At 36.3% G+C, this 24,518-nt stretch overlaps 1 protein-coding gene across 1 annotated transcript in view; it reads left to right on the top strand.

Annotated features, from left to right (window-relative positions):
- Nucleotides 1–3,534: 3,534 nt before the first annotated feature.
- The window catches only part of LOC129258680 (sestrin-1-like), a 49,768-nt gene continuing 28,784 nt past the window's right edge, over nucleotides 3,535–24,518 (top strand). The window contains exons 1-5 of the mRNA XM_064098777.1: nucleotides 3,535–4,364; nucleotides 6,756–6,872; nucleotides 7,433–7,678; nucleotides 9,215–9,247; nucleotides 15,263–15,433. Of these exons, the coding sequence (XP_063954847.1) occupies nucleotides 15,326–15,433 (108 nt within the window). The 5' untranslated portion in view covers nucleotides 3,535–4,364; nucleotides 6,756–6,872; nucleotides 7,433–7,678; nucleotides 9,215–9,247; nucleotides 15,263–15,325. The remainder of the gene's footprint in view (nucleotides 4,365–6,755; nucleotides 6,873–7,432; nucleotides 7,679–9,214; nucleotides 9,248–15,262; nucleotides 15,434–24,518) is intronic.

The following is a 24,518-nucleotide window of genomic DNA, read 5'->3' on the forward strand; positions in this document are numbered from 1 at the left end:
ACCAGTATTCAATCCGTCGGCACTAGTATTCAACCTAGCGATGAAAGATGGCCCTGTCTTTCAATCTGCCCCTGTCCCATCCGACTATGGACTAGACCAATTGAGATGAGACCAAACAGGGAATTAATCAAAGTCAGAGACTTACTTACATTTAAATCTAGATCTAATTTAGCAATCTAAACCATTTTGAAATTAGTCATCTATCATCACTAGGTTGAATACTAGTGCATTTCAGTGCAAAAGGTCATCGCCGCATAATTCGATCCTCCGCGCATACAGTCAACAGATTGATAAAGAAAATACCGACAACAGATTACACTGGAAATAACAAAGGTATGAAATTAAGATAAATTCCCTATTTCTAAATATTTGGGGGAATTGTCCAAATCTTTGAATTATGCCAGGTTGAATACTAGTGCCCATACGGTATATAACCCATTAAAATATTGCCTCAGAGTGCAGGAACATATATGTACAAGAACATATTTGTAAATTAGAAGAAATGCATAGAAAAGGAGGTGCCTTAATATGGATTTTGATTGCCTCTTTATTTGTCTTGTCATACTCTACCCCCCTCCCCCCTTGAAAAAGATGAATAGGAAAAATATCAAAGAAAACAAAATTAAGTTCAGGAGTTGAGATTTTGATATTATCTTTCCATATATTAAAAGACATTAACTTTTCATATTAACATTAATAGTCCAATCTGCCTATGAGGATGCATGTACATGTACCATTGCATTGTCATCCCCGTCAGTGAACATTATAAAGAACTATAGCGAATAATATCATCATTGATAATAATATAGTTGTCCTTAAATAAACTTAAAGATAGCTTTCACTTATATACTGCTACTGGTAATTTTTGGCCAGGTGACTTCTCTTGGCTCTTGTTTTACAATCTCAAACTGACAAGACGTCCTATAGAGTTACATGTACATACATGTATGGTCCATGGTTGTGCTAATAACCCAGGTGCTCTCTGAAATTGGTCATACCAGTAATAAAATTCAGAATAATTAAACATTCATTTGAGATAGAGCAGCATAGTTTACCTGGTACCGTCATTTCCTTTTCTGTCGGCAGTGAAGGACAGATGTGACACTTGGTGCTTTCACACCTGAACAAGCAGAAAATACCAGGGGCCAATTTCATAAAAAATTACTTTTATGATGAACTTTGTCATCAGTGTTAAAGGGGAATCCAGCCTTGGTCATAAGATTTTGTGTTGGAAAGGAGAAAAATAGATAAACTAAATGGTGAAAGTTTGAAAAAAATGGACAAGCAATTTATGGATGCTTTAAGATTGAGATATGATGATTTCAAATGTGCAAATTATGACAAGGGGCAAGGGCAACTTTCCCCTAGGCTATGTACTTAATAATTATCAGGTTTTCTCCTATACATTCCCTTGGGGCAGTAATCTAAAATATAGCCCAGGTAGTATATTGTGTTATGTCCTTATGAAAGAAAATATATTTTTAACTGAAACTTTTGGGGGAAAATGACATTTTAGCCATTTGATTTTTTGGAGTACAGTACATGGAAGAGTAGTCCTTGCCTTTATACATCACTATGACATCACATATGTGGCCAATTTGAAGTCTCCATCGTCCATGTGAATAGTGATTACCAACATTTGCAACTTTTACGAATTCATAACTTTCTTATTGATTGTCTGATGATCAAACTTTCACTAATCATCTTGTCTGATTTTTCTTTTTCGTCTATTAAAATTCAAGTTTTTATTTGGGTGGGATTCCCCTTTAACCTGCCTGAAATTCCTTTTTCAGATTGGCTATGTACCATTGTAGCTGCATGATACATGCAGTTACCATTGGATGGCAAAGGTACCATGATAGTAATTTTCCTTGAAATCATGTTTGAAAAACCTGAAATTATGCAGTGATTTATTTTTTCAAAGTCAGAGAGAGACATACTGTGCAAAAACAAATAACATGTTTTTTTTTCCAATTAGAGATGTAAAGCAAAAAGAATGCATATTGTGTTCTTTTCTCTCTCTTGTCTTTTGCTCACTCATAAAGTATTAGGACTTGTTATTTGTTGATGTTCGGGCAGATTTGAATGTTCAAAATTATTATTAAGACATGTAAAAAATAATTTATAGGTATTTTTCCTTAGCAGGATGGTATGAATGAACCTCTTTTGTATTCAGAAAAAAAAATATGTATGACATTTGCATTCCAAATTATTTTCCTCGTGACAAAATTGTCATGGTTTATCTCCATAGCAAAAGTATTTGTTCCCTTTAATACCAAAACAAACATTTTCAAGGGAGACGAAAACATTCTTTGTCACGCAGTGGACTATGCTGTGTACTACATACATGCATGTATTAGGGTCTCATTTCATAAAGACGTGTCACAATAACATAACAAGAGAACGATTTCTATAACAATAGCCAATCATCAGGATTTCTGTAGCTTTTAATATGTTATTGCAAAATTGTTATTATAACAATTAAGTCTTATAAAATGCACCCAATTGGTGTGAGGGTTTTGGTTTTTAGCTGATATTCAGCTTTGTTTTTCTTTGCTTTATACATGTAGATGTCATCTTAGCTTATTTTAGCTTTCCTTAAAGTACAATTCATGGAAGCTCACTCAATGTCTGTTTTTTCAACATTCTTCAGCTCTTTTAAGCCCTTTTTGATTTGTGATCACTCACACCAGATTTTCCATATTTTTGATATTGTGTTGCCGCCGCCCACATTTCTTTGATGGCTTGCATTCATCCTAAACTATATCAGGTACAGATGACTGACTGCCAGTGCTATTAATATGAAAGAATTATAGCCAGATAAAACACGCCTAGTTTTAGCATCCACTACCCAGCAGTATTGAGGTGTGATTTTGAATTAATTTCCCTAGAGGGCATGCCATTGAGTGGGAGGTAGCCCATAATGCTCTAAATATGATTCTTGACCTATCAGCTATTCTATTATTGACAATGACGTGGTAGTAACAATGTAATAAATCCCTATGCTTTAATATAGATTATTAACTTAATGCTCTGGTGAAAGAGTTTGAAGGCCTATTCATTATAGGCCTATGTATTCAGCTGACAGTTCATAAATTATGTCAAGTGAAGCCGTATCTTCACTAAAAATGTTAGTACAGTACACTGTACCATATAGGCACCATGCATGTATAGGACTAGGGGCTGTTTCGTAAAGCTGTTTGTTAAGTCAACATCGACTTAAAAACAACTGGTGATCCTTTCTCACATGCTAAACCATCGCCATGAATAAATGCCATTTACCACAAGAAAGGATCACCAGCCGTTTTTAAAGTCGCTCTCAATACGAATAGCTTTATGAAACACCAACCAGAATAGGAACATGTCCAATGCATTGTCTTCATGCTGTTGACCCGAATTATGGAATTGATTAATTAATGTTTTATAAAGAATACATGTAGTTGCTCCTCAATTCGATTGGCTTTAAAAAAAATTATTTTATACAGCAAGGGTCCTGTTGTCAGTTGTATACTTGACCATGGGCCTATTTTATTTAGATCAGAAAAAAAAGTTCCTCTGGGGCCCGTTGCAGAAAGAGTTACAATCAATCGCAACTTGAACAGTACGCATTTGGGACTTGCAATTGATTTTTTTTTACCTGCGTTTATAAAACGCAACTCTTTCTGCAACTTACCCCAGATGTATTAAAGTCCCCAATCAATGTATGCTTTTGATTGGAGAGTTGCATTTGATTTTTAGGGACTTTGTGTTGAATTTTAAAGGTGTAAATGTATTTGATTACTATATCATTTTGCGAAAAAATCCCAGATAGCGGTAACCCATTGGGGAGTGTGGTCATGTTGTCAAAGTACAGTACCCTTTCTACACCATTCACAGCCTACATCTGCATGCAGGAAAAACAGTTCGCTCCTGCTGATGCTGGCAATTATGAACTTGTCCGAAACCTCCACCACAATCCATTTCCTGATTTTTCCAACAATTTCAATATCAATCAGAATAATGCAGTGGAAACAATTTTGATATGATTAGAAAGCGACCCATGAATAGATTTATGGGAACTACCATTTATTGAAATTATCATCTACATTGCCAGAGTGCGTGTATACTGAGTGAAAGTTGCCTTATGGGGCGTTGCAAGAAAGTTACGTTGCAATTGATTGCAAATCGACTGCAACTTTGCAGCCGATTCCGATCGACTGCAACTAGCAATCAATCGCCAATTTGCGTTGCAAGAAAAAGGCTTGCGATTGAACGCAAGTTGCAGCTGATCTGCAGACGATTTGCAGCTGTAAACAGGGTCTGCAGCACAAGACTAGCCGAAAAAGCAAAATATTGGCTTGCAACAATCTTGAACCTGGAAGAGAGTAAGTAGAAAATATTCATTTTTCAGACAATTCTTTCTCCATTATGTTTGTTTTCAGAGAATTTATATATTTTAGACCTATGCCAGGGAAAAAAATTATTTTGAAAACAGTGAAAATCTATCTTCATTGCCGGTCGAAATTTCACCTTCAACAAATTTTCTACTGCACACTTTTAATCCCAGTCCCACACTTGACTTTTTGTGTCGGTAATGCACGGTTGTATCAACAACACGGCAGGTCATTGCTGGTGCAGCAGTGCTGTTAAAAAAAAATCACCCTGAAGCAAGTAAATGTACTGTAGGCTCTAATTATGTATGAAACATCGAAAATGACCTTTAAAGATAATTTTTGTTCCTATTGGAAATGATTTTTAAGTTATATCGGTTTCAACGGCGAATAGCCATCCAGTAAATAGAAATTAATATAAAGACTTTAAAAATTCCATTAGTTTACCTTCTATTTTTTTTTCCACAAGAAAAAAAATCCTCTCCATTTGTCTCTTAAGAGTCTGTCTAACGTTAACCTCCCTTTTTAGGACTTTCCTTGGCCTGGCCTGGGATAAAGTGAAAATTTTGCTGTTTCGACTTTTGTCTTTGGAGGATTAAAACAAAAATTATTATTTATTTATTCTTATTTTTTAATTTATTTCATTTCATTTTATTTATTTATTTATTATTATTATTTTTTTTTTTTGGGGGGGGTTCTCCAGACTCCACATATCTCGCCAGACAAGAAAAAAAAAGAAAAAAGTATAGGGGGTCTACATGTATTGGGCTACTTTTCAGAATCTATTGGCCACATCTGCCTCATTCTTGGGGAAGTTTTAACATTGAATAGGGAGTTGCCCGCCCGGGGCTCTTTTTAAAATTTCTTACGGGCAGATTGCACAAGAGATTCTTTGCAAGGGCAGTCTATTTGTGTCGTTGATATGTAATGATGTGCCGTATGAGTCACATTTTTAATATCCATCACATATAATTATAAAAAGATATACATGTAAGCCTAAATTTCCCCTAAAATAATACATCTATTTTTTAGATTCAATATGTAGGTCTACTATGCCGGGGGGGGGGGGGGTAGGTACTTAGATTTGGTTTGGACAAAGGTGTGCGACTGAAGGTTTGAAACCCGTACCCATATTTACAGGTCATTTTGGCTAAAAAGGGGCCCATTATTGGGGATTCATTACAGGGGCGGATCCAGGATTTCCAAAAGGGGGGGAGGGGCACATTTTCGCCTGGAAAACTTGACAAGCCAAAAAAAAAAGAAAAAGGTTAATGCCCAAAATGGAAGATAATTTTGTATTTGCACCTAAGACATTGGAGTAGAATATGGACCCATGTTTAAGGCCAGTATCTAAAAATTGGGCCATGTACAGGGATTTTCCAGCATAAATCCATACCCCATGTTTAGGGATTTCTTCCAAAAAGGCGACCCATTCCAGCGGCACATCCCCATATGCATTATTTCGTGAGTAACCCCCCCCCCCCCGGGCTACTATGTAACTGACTCTAGTCTTAACTTGATTTTTATGCAAGCACATGATCGAGATGCTATATAGATGACAGATTTCTTTTTTCTCTTTAAATTATTTAATGGATGATTACAATGCTTTTCCAGGTGCTTACAGTAAAAGGGTGTCTCATTTGGTGCATCATTATTAATATTGAATGCATAATCATAATTTTTTTTTACATCCTTTTACATCAAGTACAATACTCGGGGGGGGGGGGGGCATATGGTCCCCCTTGACATTTTTCAGAATAAATCTGCCACTCAAAATTGTATTACCGCACCATTGACTGACGTTTTACTTTCAAGTCTCACGCAACTTTTGAGACCAAATTTGCAATTCCCAGGTACAGGGTCAGGAAATTTTGCAACATTGTGTTTGTTTAAGTACATGTCAGACAAAAACATGATTACATGTAAAAAGTCAATATTCATAATTGGGTAATTTTTTTATTGACAATAGTAATTCAATGTCACTGATGAACTTTGTGTTGAAAATAACAATTAAAAGAAATACATTTAAGAAGTTAAGAAAAAATATTAAAAAAAAACATGAAAGGAATTTATTTTTATACCAGATTTTTTAAAGTAAAGTTGTTAGGAATGCTCTAGAAAGGAATATCTACACCAAAGTTTAGCATTCTATTACGAGCTTTTTTTTAGTAAATTAAAGCGAAAGGTATGATTTCATAATTTTTTTAATTACACCGCCCATGGATGAGGAACCATAGTGCCCCTCCCCAGGCCAGAAGTGACTTTAATCAAAACACCCTGGGACTACTATAATGATTAACACCCTGGCAACTGAGCTTAACTTGTATATTAATTTCATGAACATGTTTTATCTCTTTGCTTTTTGCTTTTAATTGCTTACTACAGTTATGATGCCAAAGAAGTCTGGAATAAACAAGAAACCTCCGAACCACCATAACTGTGTCTGCTACAATGTGTGTTCTTGCAACCAGCTGATTGATTCATTTTATCAACTCTCAAATGGTAGGTTACATGTAAACTGTATTATTAATAATTCACCATGATCGTAATGCGGATGGGGGTGAAATCTGAACACATTAACCCAAGGATAATGCAAAATGAAAAAGGCAAATACAAATCTCTATCTTGACTTGGACTTCTCAGCAATGAAGACACCCCCATTGATGGGGGGGGGGGGGGGGGGTGGTTGTTGTGCTCATCCAATGTGTACTGTATGAAATTGTGAATTTTGCTTTCATTGATTTAATTTATTGCATATTTTAATTTCCATGATTCATTTATTTGGGGAAAAACAATCAGTTTTCACACTTTTAGATTACATCATGGCAAATTGCCAATTATTATGGTCTCAGGAGTAAGCCACTATCCCTCTATCATATCATCTTGTCGTTGCAAACAACGCCCTTACCAGCAGGCATAGGGGCATTGCTGCACTGATGGGGTGCACAAAAATGTTTTGCTAAGGGCGTTCTTGCACTGAAAGGACAAAATTTGAACTAACCCAAGCTATGTATGGTTATGGGCTTGCATTATTTCCTATATTATTATTTTTTTATGAACAGTTTGATTATCAGAACTGAATTCAGAGCTGCTCCTGTCTGTAGTAACATCTTATTAGAGTGGACTTCAGAATGAGGGTGTTGCTGGTTTAAAAACTTCACTCCATGGAGCTCTCCAAAGTCATCTCAAATTAGACTGCTTCTGGAAACCAAATTTGTTCCTTCAAGCAGAGAAGCTTGTGGCTTTCCTGACTGGACTTCTATGGATTCTTCTTGCCAACATTAAGGACTGTGGGCTGACATTCAGTGGTAAAACACTTGATGAAGATGATATGAATTTTTATTTGATATAAATGAATCTCAGAAGTAATTCCTCAGGAGTAAGAAACAATGAAAATTAAAAATAAAAGGTCCATCAATAATGAATGTCTTGAGCAGTGTTCTTTTTGTGCATAGATCAATGGATCTTTTCATTTCCAAGCAGGGATGTAGTCAATGCTGACCTCGCGACAACATTTTGCTGGCCTTGGTCCGAGTCACTGTACAGAATCTATGGGAAGTTCTCTCAAGCTGCCTCATGACTCGGAAGAATCAGCCTCGACCTCATCCCTGTATGCAAGTGTGATATATATCTACCATGCAATCTCATGATTAAAGAGAGAGAAACAAGAGAGCTTCAGATTTTGAAGTGTAGCAATCTCCTGAAATGTATGTTTTATTTGAAAATCAAACTAAAATAACTTAATTGGGCATGTTATTCATTATTATATTTATGAATGAAAGCATTGAAGCAATTTGGTGCTCTTGCAAAACAAATTCTGAGTTGTATTTACTGTAAACCCTCAGAAATATTGATAACCATTTGCCAGTGCATGAAGTGTTTTAATGAAGAGTGGCTTTTTTGTGCCTATGGAGAATTGATATTTCTTCAATATTTTTTCATACAAATTATTTCAGAAATCACAATTTGAATATTCCATGACCTCTGATAACAAGAGCAGAATATTTTTGGTGATTGACACATTTTAAAATCATATTAGGAGAGAATGTAGTGAAATTGTGTAAAAAAAATGGCATAATTGCTGAAGAGGCCTATAAGATTGAAAATAACATTATTTCAAGTTTTTCTTGAAAAAAATTGCATAATTTACACAATTTTTCAAAACAAAATACAAAAAGAAAATTTTTGCAGAATTTTCAGTACACAAGCCTATGGACAATCAATTGAACGTAAATCAAACGCAAATTTTGCGCATCCTCCAAAATCTCACATAAGTTACGTTCGATTTGCAATCAATTGCAAAGCTTGCGCTTGATCTACGTTCAATTGATCAAACGCAACTTCTTCTTGCAACAGGATTGAACGTAACTTGCGTTCAATTGCAGATTTGCGTTTAATCGGAGGACTTACGCTCAATTTTGGGAGTTGCGTTCGATTTGCGTTCAATCGCAAGTTTCTTGCAACACCCCATTAGTAACGCAATGTAGTAAGGCTATGATGAAAATTGATGACTAGTTATTGCTTTTCTTGCTCGAAATGGTGTTTCTGATGAAGCCTATTTTTTCTTTCCAATTGTATTTGAAAATGGAAATCTGCTCATTATTTAGGCCAAACTAATACATCAAACATCCCTACATGTACTACCATCCTAACTCTATACAACTGGGGGCTTCAGAAGCTTTGAATACTTACGTTACTTCAGAAGATTTTTTTTTAATCTCCTGTTACATTCTATGGTTGATAACTCTGCAGCCTTTTTCTTTCAAGGAGATCCTAGATTTCATGACTGTATTTCAAATCTCTAATGAAACTTTCCCTTTTCTTTTTATGTTTGTATTTTACAGATACAGGGAGTTGAGAATGGCACAGATGAGCAGGTTAGTTGTATTTTTTTAATAAATGTAATTGTATTCAGGTCTGAGTCACACTTTAAATGTTTGTGAAACACCCCCTGAAGTTGTGGTGTTTTACAAAGAGTTAGATGTGACAGTAGAGTCATGCTTAAATTCCCTGTTGCATGCGGTGTAAACCCCCTCTCCGCATTGGTGAAAATGTCTTGCCAAGAGTACTCTCTATATACTGCGTGCCAATAATAATAAAATGCACATTATAGTTGTGTTACATGTTGGCATTTAAGCATGACTCTAAGTCACACTTAACTCTTTTGTGAAACCACTCTCCAAGAACGATTTGAACAATACCATTGATGCTGATTGACCAGTTTTCATAATTTCAAGTATTTCATTTGTGCAGAACTGATCTCATATGTGATGCAAAACCCCACATATACCGTTAATGGGGGCTTTTTTGCAACTTTAACCGTATGAGGTCTATTTGAGACATTTAGGGACAACTCACCCTTTGCTATTAGGTGTCTTTCATTCTGTTACAAGGGGAGTGTTATTATAATTTTTATTATTTTTACATTTCAGCCGCAGCATATTTCTTTTGCTGTCCTCTTTGTATGAACTCACTCAATATTGAAATCCTTTCATTCCCTTCAACTTTTATCTACATACATGATTTTTCCTAATAAAGAAAATGTACAAATCTGTAAGTGACAAAGTGCTAATAATTCCTTCTCATGCCCAGCTGTTTTGGTTTTGTTGTGGAAAGGTTGCCAATATTAGTTTTGCCAGAATGGTTTCAAAATCACCACGAAATGTAATGAGGTTTATGATTCCCGAAAATGTTAATGATTTTGCTGTACTGAAGTGTGTCGCCCTGGGACTTTCTCTTACTGAGTATTACAAAATAACCAAATTAGATTCCATACCCAAACTGGGGAGTGTCTCATATGACACAAGCAGTCAGTGATTTTCACTGGCAAATTTGCTCTGAGCCAATCAAATGCAAGGATTTTGGTAGCTTGTAACAACAGTCGTTGAAAATCGCTGACTGTATTGTTTCATGAGACACTACCCTGATCTGGGATCGAATCCAGGGTAGCCCAGTATGCGTCACCCTCGATGTTCCCAAAGCCAGAGTTACAAGAGAAGCAGTCACCAGTTTGTGTCGATCTGCCCCAGAAATGGAGGAAGCTGCCATTCATATTGATGGAATCTCACCAGTTATACCTGTCTATCTTGCACCAATCTGCTCCACCCCCCCCCCCCCCCTTTCCTCAACCTGCACATTGTCGTTGTCTTGCATTGTTTTGGATCGAGATCTTCATGGTTTAAAAGCGTGGCACCGGGACACCTCGGGATTTAGTTTGGTAATCGGTTGTTGGATCATCACGGATGATGAAAGCTTCTCCACTGTTTGTTTGTATTAACCATGTCAAGTTTCACCGCTGACATTGTAACAGATCTTGCAGTATCTTTCCAGGAGATCTTCTCATGCCTTGCCATAGATCTGTTTCTCTGCCGTACATGTGACACCAGTATTGCCGATACCCATCACGTTTCGTTCTCGTAAATTTATAGAGATCAAGCATCCATACAGAGGGTTGACATGGACTCTATGATGCCATTGTAGCTTTGTACATAAACATCTAGCGAATTTATACAGCCACTCAAGAGAATTCTAAATTGAATTGAGTGTGAGGCAGTAACAAATCACTTGAAGAAAATACCTTTATATTTTGATCTACAATATCTGCATCTTGACTTGTACAAATTGTGTCTTGGAGCAGAACATGTGTTCAAACACCTTTGAGTAACTGCAAACATCTTCTTTGATGAAGTGTTGTGCTTCTTAATACAGCGTACTAGTATTTCTTTCATTTTTATGCTTCTCTACTGAACTTCAGTATGTGTTGCTGACATATTTTGGTATTAAATTGGAAATTTTGATTGGAAAGATCTATTGAAAGTTTGTCAAACTTCACTCTTTTCAACATTCCAAGACAGTGTCCTTTGAGCTACTTGGGAATTCAGCCCACTTTAGATCACCCTGCAGGACGTCACTGATTTGTTGAAACAGTTTGCATTCAAACTTTGCTGCATCATTCAACATTATCAGAGGAATCCTTTGAAAGTTTCACTTCAACCTGTAAAGCTCGATACCACTTTCACTGTATGCTATGTATTGAGCATCTTTGCGATTTATTTTATATTTTTGAGCTGGAATAAGCTCCAGTGTCATGTCAAAGTTTTGATGATCTCCTTCTGGATTGTAGCAAGACAAATAATAAAATAAACATGGAAGGCCCAGAATGTGAATCAGAGTCTGTTAATTGGGAAATTTGCAATGAATCATACAAGTTCCAGAATTTAATGGTAGGTTTATCTCTATTATCTTTTAAATTCTATGCCTTCGTTATCAGATGTCATTTATTCATTAACATTCATGACATTCAAAACCAAGGTTTCAGAAATAATGTAGAATGATAGCTTCACCATTTATTTATTTATTTCATTTCCAGGCAAAAGACAACAAGAATGTGTACAAGAGGAATAAATTACCACCGACTAGTGCCTGAGAATGACTAAAAGAAAAACTAGTTTCTGTTATGAAGCTCTCCTCACTAGTCAGGGTTTACCATAGTATTCAGTCAAAATACATGTCTGAATGCTTTCCTATTTCAGTGTAAAGAAAAGTTTTTAAAAACAAAACTGTCATACTTTACTTTCTTGCAATGTAGCTTTTAAAGACCTTTTTATTGTATCTTGTTACATATTATTTGTTGTCAGACTTTTATGCATACATATAGCCTGCGGGAGAAAAGAAGTTGTCAAGGGGGGAGGGGTTTTATATTTCTTGCTTTCGTTCAATCCATTTCCCTGTTTTGTTGTACCGAGTCACAAATTACTGAGGTTACTTGGTATATCTTGGCTATTTTTGCCTTATAAGCCCAAGAATCCTTGTGTTCCATTAACAATTAAGGTTCTAATAACCAGCAACAACTTGAATTTGAAGTATGCCATCAACCTACTTTCTTGTTGGTCCATGTGGGAGACTTCTAAAAATAGCATGATATCACGGTTCCCAATCTTTATCACTTGACTCTTCCTAGCCTTGCCTGAAATAACAATCGGATATGGTCCCTACATTGTAGATTGCATAGTTTGTTAATGGGAATCATTATTTTTCTTATCGAGGACACATTCACAAATTTTCTACATTAAAATTTCTGTTTCAAACATATTTGGAATTATCTGGGAAAGACATTTTGTTTCTTAAGATGCCTAATTGCCTATTCAAATATGCAGGTAAACTTGCTCATTGAAAGTCAACTTTCCATATTTTATTACTTGCCCAATTCGAGGCAGTAATTCCAATATTTATATGTAGACCAGATTATGCAAAATGTTTATTCATTCATTCAAATAAACATCAATCTTCCATTTCCACAAAATATCATCTATCATTGTTAATTTTCCAGAATCAATTTGTCTGAATAAACAGGTTTGTTTTCTGAAGAAGGCGTGACTCCCTATAAAAGAAAAAAAAGATTTTATTATTAAGTCAAACAGATTCCTTTGGTCTCAACAGAGTTGATTAGTAATGTTGACTTTATAGGAAAATTTACCAACTATTGTTGGGTCTTTGTATTTTTTTTGGCATATACATGTAAGCATTGAAAATACATGTACATGAGGGTGACTCACGATTTCACCCTATGAATGACAGCCCAAATCTCCCCTCAAATTTTCCAAATTGATTGCTTTGGGGCGACCATTGTTTCCAAAGTTGCCCTAAAATTTTCCACTTAAGAAATATTTAAGAAAGTTTAGAAAATGCTCTTCATACAAAAGAAGGGGAGATAGCAAACTTGCATGTTGCACAAAAGTAGCCCTGGAAATTAAGATATCCCCTCCAAAATTGCCCCAATGTGGAAAAGAAAATGGCCCGTAAAAAATAATTATTTTCTACCCTGGTATATTTTGAATCCTTGACCAGTGAAAGAGATACAAATACTTTGTGAAGTTGTACATTATTACATGTATGCAGGTTCTCATTATTTGTTATCTTTGACATGAGTTGTGTTTGTTTTCTGGTTTCCCCTCATCATTCTTGTTTCTGACTCAGAAATGGTGATTGAAAACAAAACTACAATTCAGATTATAAAAGATATCAACTGTTTATTTCATTGCCTACAACTGTCTGGCTAGCATTGGATGAGGATGACTATTAAAGGAGGCATTGTAAAACATGGAAATACATAAATGTACCAGTGTAGGAATTACTTTAGGGCAATGGGCAATTTTGCCCTCAAGACAGCTAAAATTACTCTAATAAATTGCAAAAATGAATGCTCCAGGACAGCCACCTTTTCTAAAGTTGCCCTTTAATAGGTCTGCCACAAAAATATTCAAGAGCATTTAGAAAATCAATATTTTACATACATGTAGAGCAGAGTAATGAGATATGATTTTACAGCTTAATTGCTTGTTTAACCAAAAAAATAGCCCCCAAAATGAAATAAATAGCCCCCAAATTTAGAAATCACGCCAATAATGTGGCAAAAATTGCCCTAAAAATTCTTAACTTCCCTGATATACATGTACATGAGGCCTATTTGTTATGAATTTATTTCTTGCGCACATGTAGTTAACTTCACCCATTTTGTACTTATATAGGCCCTATAAGTATAAAAAAACCTTTTTATTTCCATATAATCAAATTACAAAATGCATGATACATTCTAGATTATTAAATAGAAGTGGTCTTGCACATGTATGCATTCTCATTTCTACCCTTTCAAAATTGTATAAAATTTAAAACTAATTTCACAAAGTATGTTTGCCTCAAGAGGGGCTGTCAAATGATACTGGCTTCTTTATCATAATTTCATATCAATTATTACATCCAGGGGCCCGTAACACAAAGCTAATAGCAATGATCATAGAACATTTTTCTATGATTGATTGCATTGACTACAATGTACAATCAATCGTAAAAATCAAGCGTCCGATCAATCGCTAACCTTTGTGTTACAGGACCCAGAACATATTCATGATGGTCCATTCTGAAAACATGCTATTTTTACTAGGTGTAGACTTTGGTCCATTTAAGTTTGAGTTGAAGGGGATTTTTTAACGTGCTATTTCACAATACTACATGTATGTTTTGGTTTTACTGTTCCATGCCGACTCATCTTCGATGATATCTTGAGCATTATAGTTCTGCTATCTTTATTTGTGAATGCATGGAAACGTGTATTTTTTGCAACTTGCTTGTTTAAAACATTCTGAAGACATTGCAGTTGTAATAGAAGGCATGGGAGTTGATGATGATATACAGGTACTGTAAGAGTTTATACTGCAAGGGAGGGGAGAGGCTGGTGAAATGCTGATTGGTAATCAGTTATTTTGAAGGCTCTGTTATTGATGTCGGATGATTACAATTATTAGATTAAAATCTGCCAATGTTTTCTTGCACAGTATTTGCAGTCAGCAATCCATTTTGCTTGGAAATTGGTTCGAGGACTCTGACATTGCCTTATTTTCTCTTGGTCATATGATTTGCAAGGAATTGCCATTCATTCTTTTATTTTGATTTCATATACCTCAAAACAATTTCCTTTGGAGGTTTAATTGCACGAGGATAACCACACTGCAAGTTCAAATCTTGATTCCTGAATAAGATACATCTATCTCACTTTTTCTTTAAAATCTTTTTTTTTCTGCAGAGAACTATTTTCTTTCTAGGCAAAAGAAGTTTGTACCTGGTACTTTCTTATGTCACAACTCTAAAATAGAGTTTTCATTTTAATTGTCTTCATTTTTTTTTTTAGTTTTGAGATTAAAGGTTTTAACTGCCCCCTGACATTCTGCATGGCACAGCCCTTCTGAGCTATAAAGTCCAAGTTTGATTTAATACATGTAGTTTCAATTTCAGTTAATTTTCTTATATCTTTCTAGTATAAGTGCATCTGAACTGCAAATTCATATATGTATTCATTGGTTTTAACACTCAATATTTTCTTGTTGTACGTAATATAGGTGCGGGAAATCTTCACCGATGTATTTGTACAGAACCAAAGACTGGACCACCTCACTGCGGTGATGGGCCTACATCCTCAGTACCTTGCCGCTTTCTGCCGTACCCAAGACTTCATGCTGCGAGGGAACGGACCCCTTCCGTACGACTACAGGAATTACATTGCCATTCTTGTAAGTGATTTGCTTATTTTGTTTCAATTGTTACATTTTGTTTTATCGTGTACATGTAGGTTTGGCTCAGTGGTAGAGCGCCCGCCTCATGAACGGGAGGTCGTAGGTTCGATCCCGGCCGAGTCATACCAAAGACTTATAAAAATATATATCTTTACCTACATTCAAATAAAAACCAAGTTAAAATGTTTGATATAAAAACAAGTATAAAGGTCAAATATGAATAAACAGTTACTGTCTATTTTCTTCCTTTCTGCTAAAAAAGTATGTCCACGTGGGCGTATCATAAAGATAAAGCTTGTTCATGGAATGATGAATTTGTATTTCAGATAATTTCCTCTTGTTTTGAAAAGGATAAACTGCTTTTTTTCACAGGTATTCTTTTTAAAAAAAACCTTGTTATCATGTCCCCTGAGCATCTTAGCATCTTGCATGTCAGATCTACATCTTGAGCGATCAATGAAAGGAGGAAATTAAGATGACCTCCCATGCTCCATGGTCTGAAAAAAAATATTTGCCTTTTCTTAAAGGAGTAATAAGATGCACAACAACAGAACACGGCAATGGCGGTCCTATAGGGCATATATATTGATGCAAGAAGGATGTGTACATGTAGTATGGGAGGCGAGCAGAATGGTGAAAAAAGGGGAGACTGTAGAAAGCAGATCTGGGGACCGTAACACAAAACTTAGCAATGATTGTAGAACATTTTTCTACGATCGATTCCATTAACTACAATGTACAATCATTCGTGAAAATCAAGCTTGCGATCAATCGCTAACCTATGTGTTACGGGGCCCTGGAGGGGGGTGGGGTACACATGTAGGAAACAAGAAAGTGGGGAGGAACTGATACTTCTATATGTATATTCTGCTTTTTTTACTGTCTTCAAGTTCAAGCTGATATTTTTATAAGGAAGGGAAAAGAGAAAGAGAAAAGATGGGGAAGAGATGGAAGATGCTTGATTTTGGAAGGTTGTGTAGTTTGGAAAGATGAAAGGGGGGGGGGGAAGGGGAATTGTTAATAAATAGGCCTATACCTACCCTTATTTGCTGGGACATTATCATTGAGGTTTATGTGGAAACTAGGGGATTTATTTCAAAAGGGTGAAAAGCAGTGAAGAAAAAGAGATGGGGAGTTCTTATTTTGAGTGGGAGTAACCACTGCACCTGTATAAACCTCTACCGCTACCTTCACTCAAGTGTTGTGTGAACGATTTAGGTGAGCACTTGAGTGGAGCTCATGCTTTTTCATAGATTAAAGTGAAGCCTTCAAAAAAAAAAATCTGCTAAATGCTACCATACATATATGCATGGATTGACTAGTGACACCCCCCCCCGGCCCCCCCCCAAAAAAAAAAAAAGATAATGTATTCTATTAAAATGGATAAAGTGAATTTTCTAGCATTTTTAGACATTTCTCTTGGCATCATATAGAGTTACTTGGACATGTAATAATAATAAAAGGCATTTGTATAGTGCCATCTACCTACAAACAATCTATTCCAAGGCACATTGTTATTATTATTATATTTTTTTTAGCTCAAGCTGCCTTTCAGTGCTCGTGCATTCAAGGAATTAATCCTGCCGGGTACCCATTCACCTCACCTGGGTTGAGTGCAGCACAGTGTGGATAAATATCTTGCTGAACGAAAATTAACACGCCATGGCTAAGATTCGAACCTACGACCCTCTGTTTGAAAGGCAAGAGTCAGAACCACTAGACCACGACGCGCCCATGGTAGAAGATTGATATAGGGTCTTTGATTCTTGCTTTTTTGGGGGGTTTGCAAAGGTGCATTGAAAAAAAATTGACACAAACTGTGTATATCAGAAAGTCTACAGAATATTATACAATGACACTCGAGGATCTGGCTAAAACTATTCGCATCGAAGGAACATCATATAGTACTATTCTCCCGAGGGCCATCGGCCCGAGGGAGAATAGTTCTATGTTATGTTCCTGAGTGCAAATAGTTTTAGCCAGTTCCGAGAATGGGTCATTGTATATTTGTTTTATATCCCTTCCACTCATATATATTCTTCATACGATATTCTTTGTTGATACCCGACTTTTACAGCAAAATGATTTTTAATAAGTCGATGATGGAACAATCGTTGAGAAGTTGAGAAAACAATAAGCCTTGTCGTATTGATCGTCTGTTCAGCGAGCGCACCTGGTTAGTGCAGCTCGCCGAAAGTTTCCCATGGCATGCAGTAGAGAGTACCGTAGGGCTGAGCAGCGCTCTGCTCGCATCGCGCCGCACAGCTCGCGAATCGAGTAGGGGGCGGGGTCAAAAAACGTATAGTTCACTTTTTCCCTAGGGAAAAAATGGACTATGCGTGACGTCAGCAAGGAAAATGAACTATTTCATGGCAAACGTTTTTCGTAGTAAAACTATTCTTTTTCTCCTTGTGTACACTCTCAATACAACAATCTTAAGTAAGGGATATAAAATGAGGGGAAGGATACTATTTCCATAGTCATTTAGTATCACCACTTATAATATCTTGTTAAAGGCTATAGATCTATTATTGCTTCATGCAAGATGGCTTCTAGGTCATGCAAAGGTGGATATTTGTTCGGCCCATTTTCCCAAGGTTCCTGATGAACGATTTCACTTGGTGCATGAATTGCAATGTTATGTCAATATCAAATGTTCTTCAAAAGTGTTAAACAACACGTTCGGCAATAATTGTCTCTGTGTGGCCTCAATTAGAGCAGCAGAAAATGTAGACAGGGGTATGGCTATTTAGCCCCCAACATTTGTTTAAAAACACACCATTTTTTCAGTTAAAAAAAGTATTAATGTAGAATCAGTGCAAGCTGAAAAAGGAGCATTTTAATGTGCCTTCATGAGAACCAGACACATTTACACAGATTTCAGCAGCTTATAGCAATTGTGAAGGAATATATCTCTATATATTTTTTTTTTGGGGGGGAGGGGGCTCTGTAGATAACACAAAGGTTTGTATTCATTATGGCAACAGCCAATCAAGATCCTTGTGGCATACACATTTTTTCAACCCACAAAACCAGGAACCAATCAGAATTACCCTTTATGTACATGTAGGCTATTGGCAATCCATTGCAAACCTTTGTGTCACAGGACCCAGGTCGTTCTCTCAAGTTCAAGGAAATGCCCGGCATCAGCAACATCCGATGGGACCACGGTACAAAATGCACAATCCGATGAATCCGACATACAATTTTCGTAAACTAATTTATCCGTCACGTGTATAGATGTCACCTTACCCCTTTTGTATTAAACTTTGAAGCAATTTGTTGCTAGGTTTTGCCCCAAGGTATGACATACAATCAGACTGCCCTGGTATATGTTTTGGCCTGGGTTTGTTTTGTTTGAAGAGTCAAGAACAAGACCCCAGTAGTATGAAGCACAGCAATTGATTGGTGGGCTGATTTCTATGATTGATTGCATTAATTATTGTGCATGATCAATAGTACAATTCAACCCCATGATCAATCGCTTAGCTTTATTTTACAGGGACCCTGGTGACCTTTACCAGAAGGGCCGTCTGCACCAGCCCGAGTTTTCAAATTAGCGCGCTCTTTTTGATCCGGCAAATTATCCCAATCTGAACAATCTTGAGATTATTTGGAACGGAGACGCAATTAACGCGCTAGTTCGTAGGATTAATCTCGAGATTGCAATCCAAAGTCAACTTGGGATTATTTGCAAAATAGCGTGCTATTGTACGAATTATCCCCCTAATTCGCAGGTGCAGACGCACTCGGGATTATTTATTCACGGCGTCAGACCATAATGCATCGATGCCTTGCTCGAGCAGGAATCGCTCTTCTTGCGATGATGGAGACAGGGTTTCTTGAATCTTGAGATTAATCGCGAAGAGGGCCGATCGGGCTAAAATCTTGAGATTGAGCAAACTCGGGCTGGTGCAGCACCGCCTAGAGAGTTATTAGTGAAATTTGACTTTTGTCAAGGTTACATGGTGAACTTGAGAGAGCAAGGGTAATCTTGGCTGCTGGAAATATACAGTACATGTACGGTACTTCAAATGCATTTTAGGGAATTCGATGCATTATGGTCAGATCCTACATGTATGTAGCTGAGCTGCTAAGGGTGGGTCCATGACCAAAGCCCTTTTGGGGCAAAAAAAATGTGAGTCTTGAAATGTTCCTTTTGTAAAAGTCAAGAACAAATAATTGCATCCTTTTCCCTTTAATATTGAATATTGAAAACGTGAATATATTAACAGAAAAACTGCTGCATATTTGCCAAACTTCTCATAATTTGGAACACTACCCCTGACTACTAATTTGCGTGTGTGTGTGTGTGTTTTTTTTTTGGGGGGGGTATTCTGAGTATTTTTTTTCACACTGGCAAAATATCAAGTAACTATTGTGCCCTGGTAGATTACCCCCCAATTTCTTTTAATCAGACACACAAAATTTAAACTTATGATTATAATTTTCAAACAAATACTATTCTGGGAGCTTTTCTGGACTGTAGTATGGCTTTTATGTACATACAAAAAGTAATCATAAGTCATTTTGTATATATTGCATTTAATACATGGACATACCTGAGCTTAAGCTTTGTATTTGGGGTTATTCATAAATAACTCTCTTTGTTGAAGCCCCCATCTTTTGTCAAAAGTACATCTTTAGAATGAAAATATATCGGGATTTTAATTCCTTGACAGACGCAGTGAATGTTCAGTCATGAGGTGCACAAATACCGCATCATTATCTCAATGTAAAATTTTGATTACAAATCCATCAGGCTGATATAAAGTTACATCGAGAGGAAGTCCCTAGGCGCTGCTGCACCAGCCCGAGTTTGCTCAATCTCGAGATTTTAGCCCGATCAGCCCTCTTCGCGATTAATCTCGAGATTCAAGAAACCCCATCTCCACCAGCGAAAGAAGAGTAATTCGTGCTCGAGTGAGGTATTGATGCATTAAGGTCCGACGTCGTGAATGAATAATTCCGTCGAATCGAGTCAAATCTCGAGTGCGTCTGCACAGTCCTGCGAATTAGCGGGATAATTCATAAATAGCGCTTTTTGCAAATAATCCTCCGAAGACTTAGGATTGCAAGCTTGAGATTAATCCAGCGAACTATCGCGATGATTGCATCTCCATTGCAAATAATCTTGAAATTTTTAAGATCGGAATAATTTTCTGGATCAGAAATGGCGCAGACAGCCCTCCTGTGTTACGCGTACTTGACAATAGCAAGTTGATTGTCCAGATAATCATCGGTGATGATGATGACGATGATGATGATTAGTGTTACTTATGAATTAAATCGAGGCCTTCTCTATTATCAAATCTATATTTATACGGTCATACCCTGAAAACATGAATGTGCGACATCTTCATTTGTAAACTGCATATGTACATGTACATGTCTTTTGTTATGTACTTTATGTATGTACATGTAGCTGTCATTTTTTATTCAGCCTAAATTTGAAATGTCATATCTTTCTTTTTATATTGATTTGTAATGAATTTTTTAAAAAGGCATTTACACTATTCAAATTTCAATTCAACTGGCTGTGGTGGTGGACTTAGATAACCTTGATAATGTTCTGCATGTATCCCTCCACTTTTTTTCCCCATTCATCTGTTTCCCCTTGTGGCACTCCTATGATTCCCATTGTCCATTCACTTTGCTGTACAATAAACCCCCTCCATCTCCCCCACCCTCTCCCCTACTCTCTCTCTCACTGTCTGTCACCCTCTCCACCCACCCTCATCCATACACCGCACATTCGCACACTGTTGTGTGCCGGAAAGTTGCATGTGACATTCACGCGCTGGAAACATTTCCTGTCATTATGAAGGTGTACAATACATGTAGGTTCGTTGTGAATGCCATCTGTACATTATCAGGCTTTCTGTCGGACAATAACCTCTATTCAAGTTCAACATGCAAATTAAAGGCCTCTGGGATATAATATATGTACCAGGCTCTCACATCAGAGACAAAATGAATGTTTCAAAGGCTATAATTGGCACTTGGCAGCAAAATAATAGTATCTGTTTTTCAATTCCTCCTTAGATTGCATCGAATACATGTACAGTACTATGAAAATTAGCATAATTGGAAGATATTTATCATATTCAAAATCTCCAGAATTTTGGTGAATTTCAGTGTATTACTGTTTTTATTATTAAAGTGCATTACAATGCATTTTTTAAACCTGCACTCTACATTGACTCAGACCTCTCGCAGTATGTAGGTTTACATACACCAGTATGTAACGGTATAGGCCTTCATAGTAAAATCTCTGTGGGCAAAATTAAGGATTGTAGGCCTAATGGTTTCACACATGAATTTGCAGGTTTGGGGAATTTTAATTTGTTGCCAAAGGACTAGTATTATAGCCCCTATTTTGCATCTCTTTCTTTATAAGTCATCTTGATGAGAAAAAAAATGTATCTAAGAATTTCGATTTCGAGATTTCAATAATTTCACCTATTTTTGCCCATTTCAAACGGTTGTTAATACAAGTCCACCCCCCCCCCCTGCTGCATGCAACAATATATTTTTTTTTTTTGTCAGTACTCAGTAGCACCTCGCCAAAGTTTGAACTTGCATTAAATGTGACATTTTTGGTTTAATTTTTAACTGTATTAAATTTTTTATGATCTACTGTTTAATGTAGGCTCGCCTCTCATGGTCAATCGAGGTCTAACATATGGGCCTACACTCTACAGATAAATGTATTCCTACCCAGTGATACAGAAATAGGTCAGGCGGACTGTTAGTAGTCAGCCATCCATCAGCCGCCTGTTGGTCACTATCGCCAAAATTATCTCACCAACAATAAACACAATGTGGGTCAGGAGGTGAACAGATTATTTTTACATTGGATATGAATTGATTTAATAACCTCCTGTGAATTTGTGGGCCTGCATGGCCTAGATTTAGTTTTAAAGGGATGGTCCAGGCTGAAAATATTTATATCTAAATAAATAGAGTAAAATTCACCGAGCAAAATGTTGAAAATTTCATCAAAATCGGATGACAAATAACAAAGTTATTGAATTTTAAAGTTTATGAATATTTTGTGAAAACAGTTATGCACATCGTCATGAATATTCATTAGGTGGCCTGAAGATGTCCCATCGCCAATTTCCTTTTTCTTATGTTATTACATGAAATTATGAATGTTTAATTTTTTCACATACGTAAATGATGTGTCTCCATTATGATGAAATAAGTTGCGGCAATATATAATTAATGCACTTATTCAGTTTTCAATCCAATTGTTTTAGTTCTCGGTAGAAATTTTTTGAATAAACCTAATTTCATATAATAAAATACAAAAGAACAAGTGGGGATGTGACATTATCAGCCCACTTAATGAATATTCATACAGACATGCCTAGAACGGTTTCACCGGAATAATGCAAATCTTCAAAATTCAATAACTTTGTTATTTGAATATATTTTATTATTTTGAATAAATAAATAAACAGCTGATCATATTGAGGGGAAAACATTTTAAAAGGAAAAAGAAGAAAACCTGAGAGGGGATGAATAACTTTAGTTGTTAGGGCCTATGTACTTGTGACTCTGTTTCTACTACTTGAATGAAAACTGGACCCAAAGGGTGTAAATGGTATAGTAAACATTGTTTGCCAAAAGGCTCAACATATAGCCCTGTTTGGGTGTAGAATTAAGGTATTAACACATTTTGTTAGCCTGACTCCCAGGCTGCTTGAATGCTTCTATTTTAAAGTACCTCTCCCCCCCCCCCCCAAGGAAAAAACATGTATGAAGTCTCCATAGGGGCCAAAAAGGGAAATTCATATTCTTTAAATCCATTCCCACCATCATCTTTGCTCTCTTTCTCTTTTCACCTCATACATGTACATCAAAAAGAATTGCCAATAGAATATATCAGCCAGGAATATCCTGTTTTCCTGTGTGCAAAAACAAGTCAAATGAGTTTCAACTTGACATTTTATTAATTCCATTTTGTGATTGGCTTTAATATCGACATGTTTCTGAGGCACCTGACATCATCACAAGTTATTTGTCGAATAGAACTTGAGAGCAAACATTTATAATTTCAAGATGAAATGAGGTGTGGGTGGACTTTAATAATAATATGTTTTATTTGCTCAGGTGTATCATATTCTTTGATTTTGGGTTTGGCCATTCTTGTATAATAATTCAATCTATTCTTAAAATTTTCTGAATCCTTACTCAGCTGTTATAATCTTGGCTTTTTTAATTCCGACTTCTCACCAGCAAATAGAGTCTGGGGTTTCAGACTAGAAACATTTAAATGGAGAGGATGCCTGTTTGGGCGCTCCGTCGCTCTCGTAGGACAAATAGCTGGATAGGTTCATGGTGGAATTTTCCACTGTTTTTAGTGGCTTCCATACAAGCATAATGGGAATAGCATTGTTTTGTTGTCCCAAGGAGGGGGGGGGGGGTAGAAGGGGGCAGGGAACCTCGCCTTATCGCCCCCATCTTTGCACCAATATTACATAGCCTCATGCATTGATCATAGCTTGAGATTTTTGCTAGATCAATGATTTTATGCCTTTATATTAAATAAACAGAAAAAAGATCAAATGGAATATAAAATAATCCTGTCCATGAATAGAAAGTTATGCCAAGCAGTTTATTTTCCAGGTTGAAATCTTATTTATAGCATAGGCTCGCATTCATTATTTCTTAAAATACTTTAGAAATTCATTTCTAATTATTTCTATTTTGTGAGAAAATTAATAACCTCTTAAATAAATGCCTTTTAATTTACATGTGTACATCATCTACATGTAGTATTCTACTTCTTCCATACTGCTCTGTATGTATGCAATGTACATGTACTATACAGTATTCATGTAGTTTAGTTGCTGGCAATATGTCATAAATTTTTCTCTATTTATTTATATTATTTTGACAGGCAGCTCTAATCTTTTCGGTTGTCATTCTGTCAAATATTAATGAGACCAAGGTGTAATAGGCTTTCTATTTTAAGCCAGCAGTTTGACACTCAATCAAATAAAGTCTACTTGCTCAGACACTTTATTGCTGATATATGTGCAATGAAGAAAGGAAATATGAAAATTAGTAT

Source organism: Lytechinus pictus, chromosome 4 (genome assembly GCF_037042905.1).
Source record: "Lytechinus pictus isolate F3 Inbred chromosome 4, Lp3.0, whole genome shotgun sequence".
In the NCBI taxonomy this organism is placed as follows: domain Eukaryota; kingdom Metazoa; phylum Echinodermata; class Echinoidea; order Temnopleuroida; family Toxopneustidae; genus Lytechinus; species Lytechinus pictus.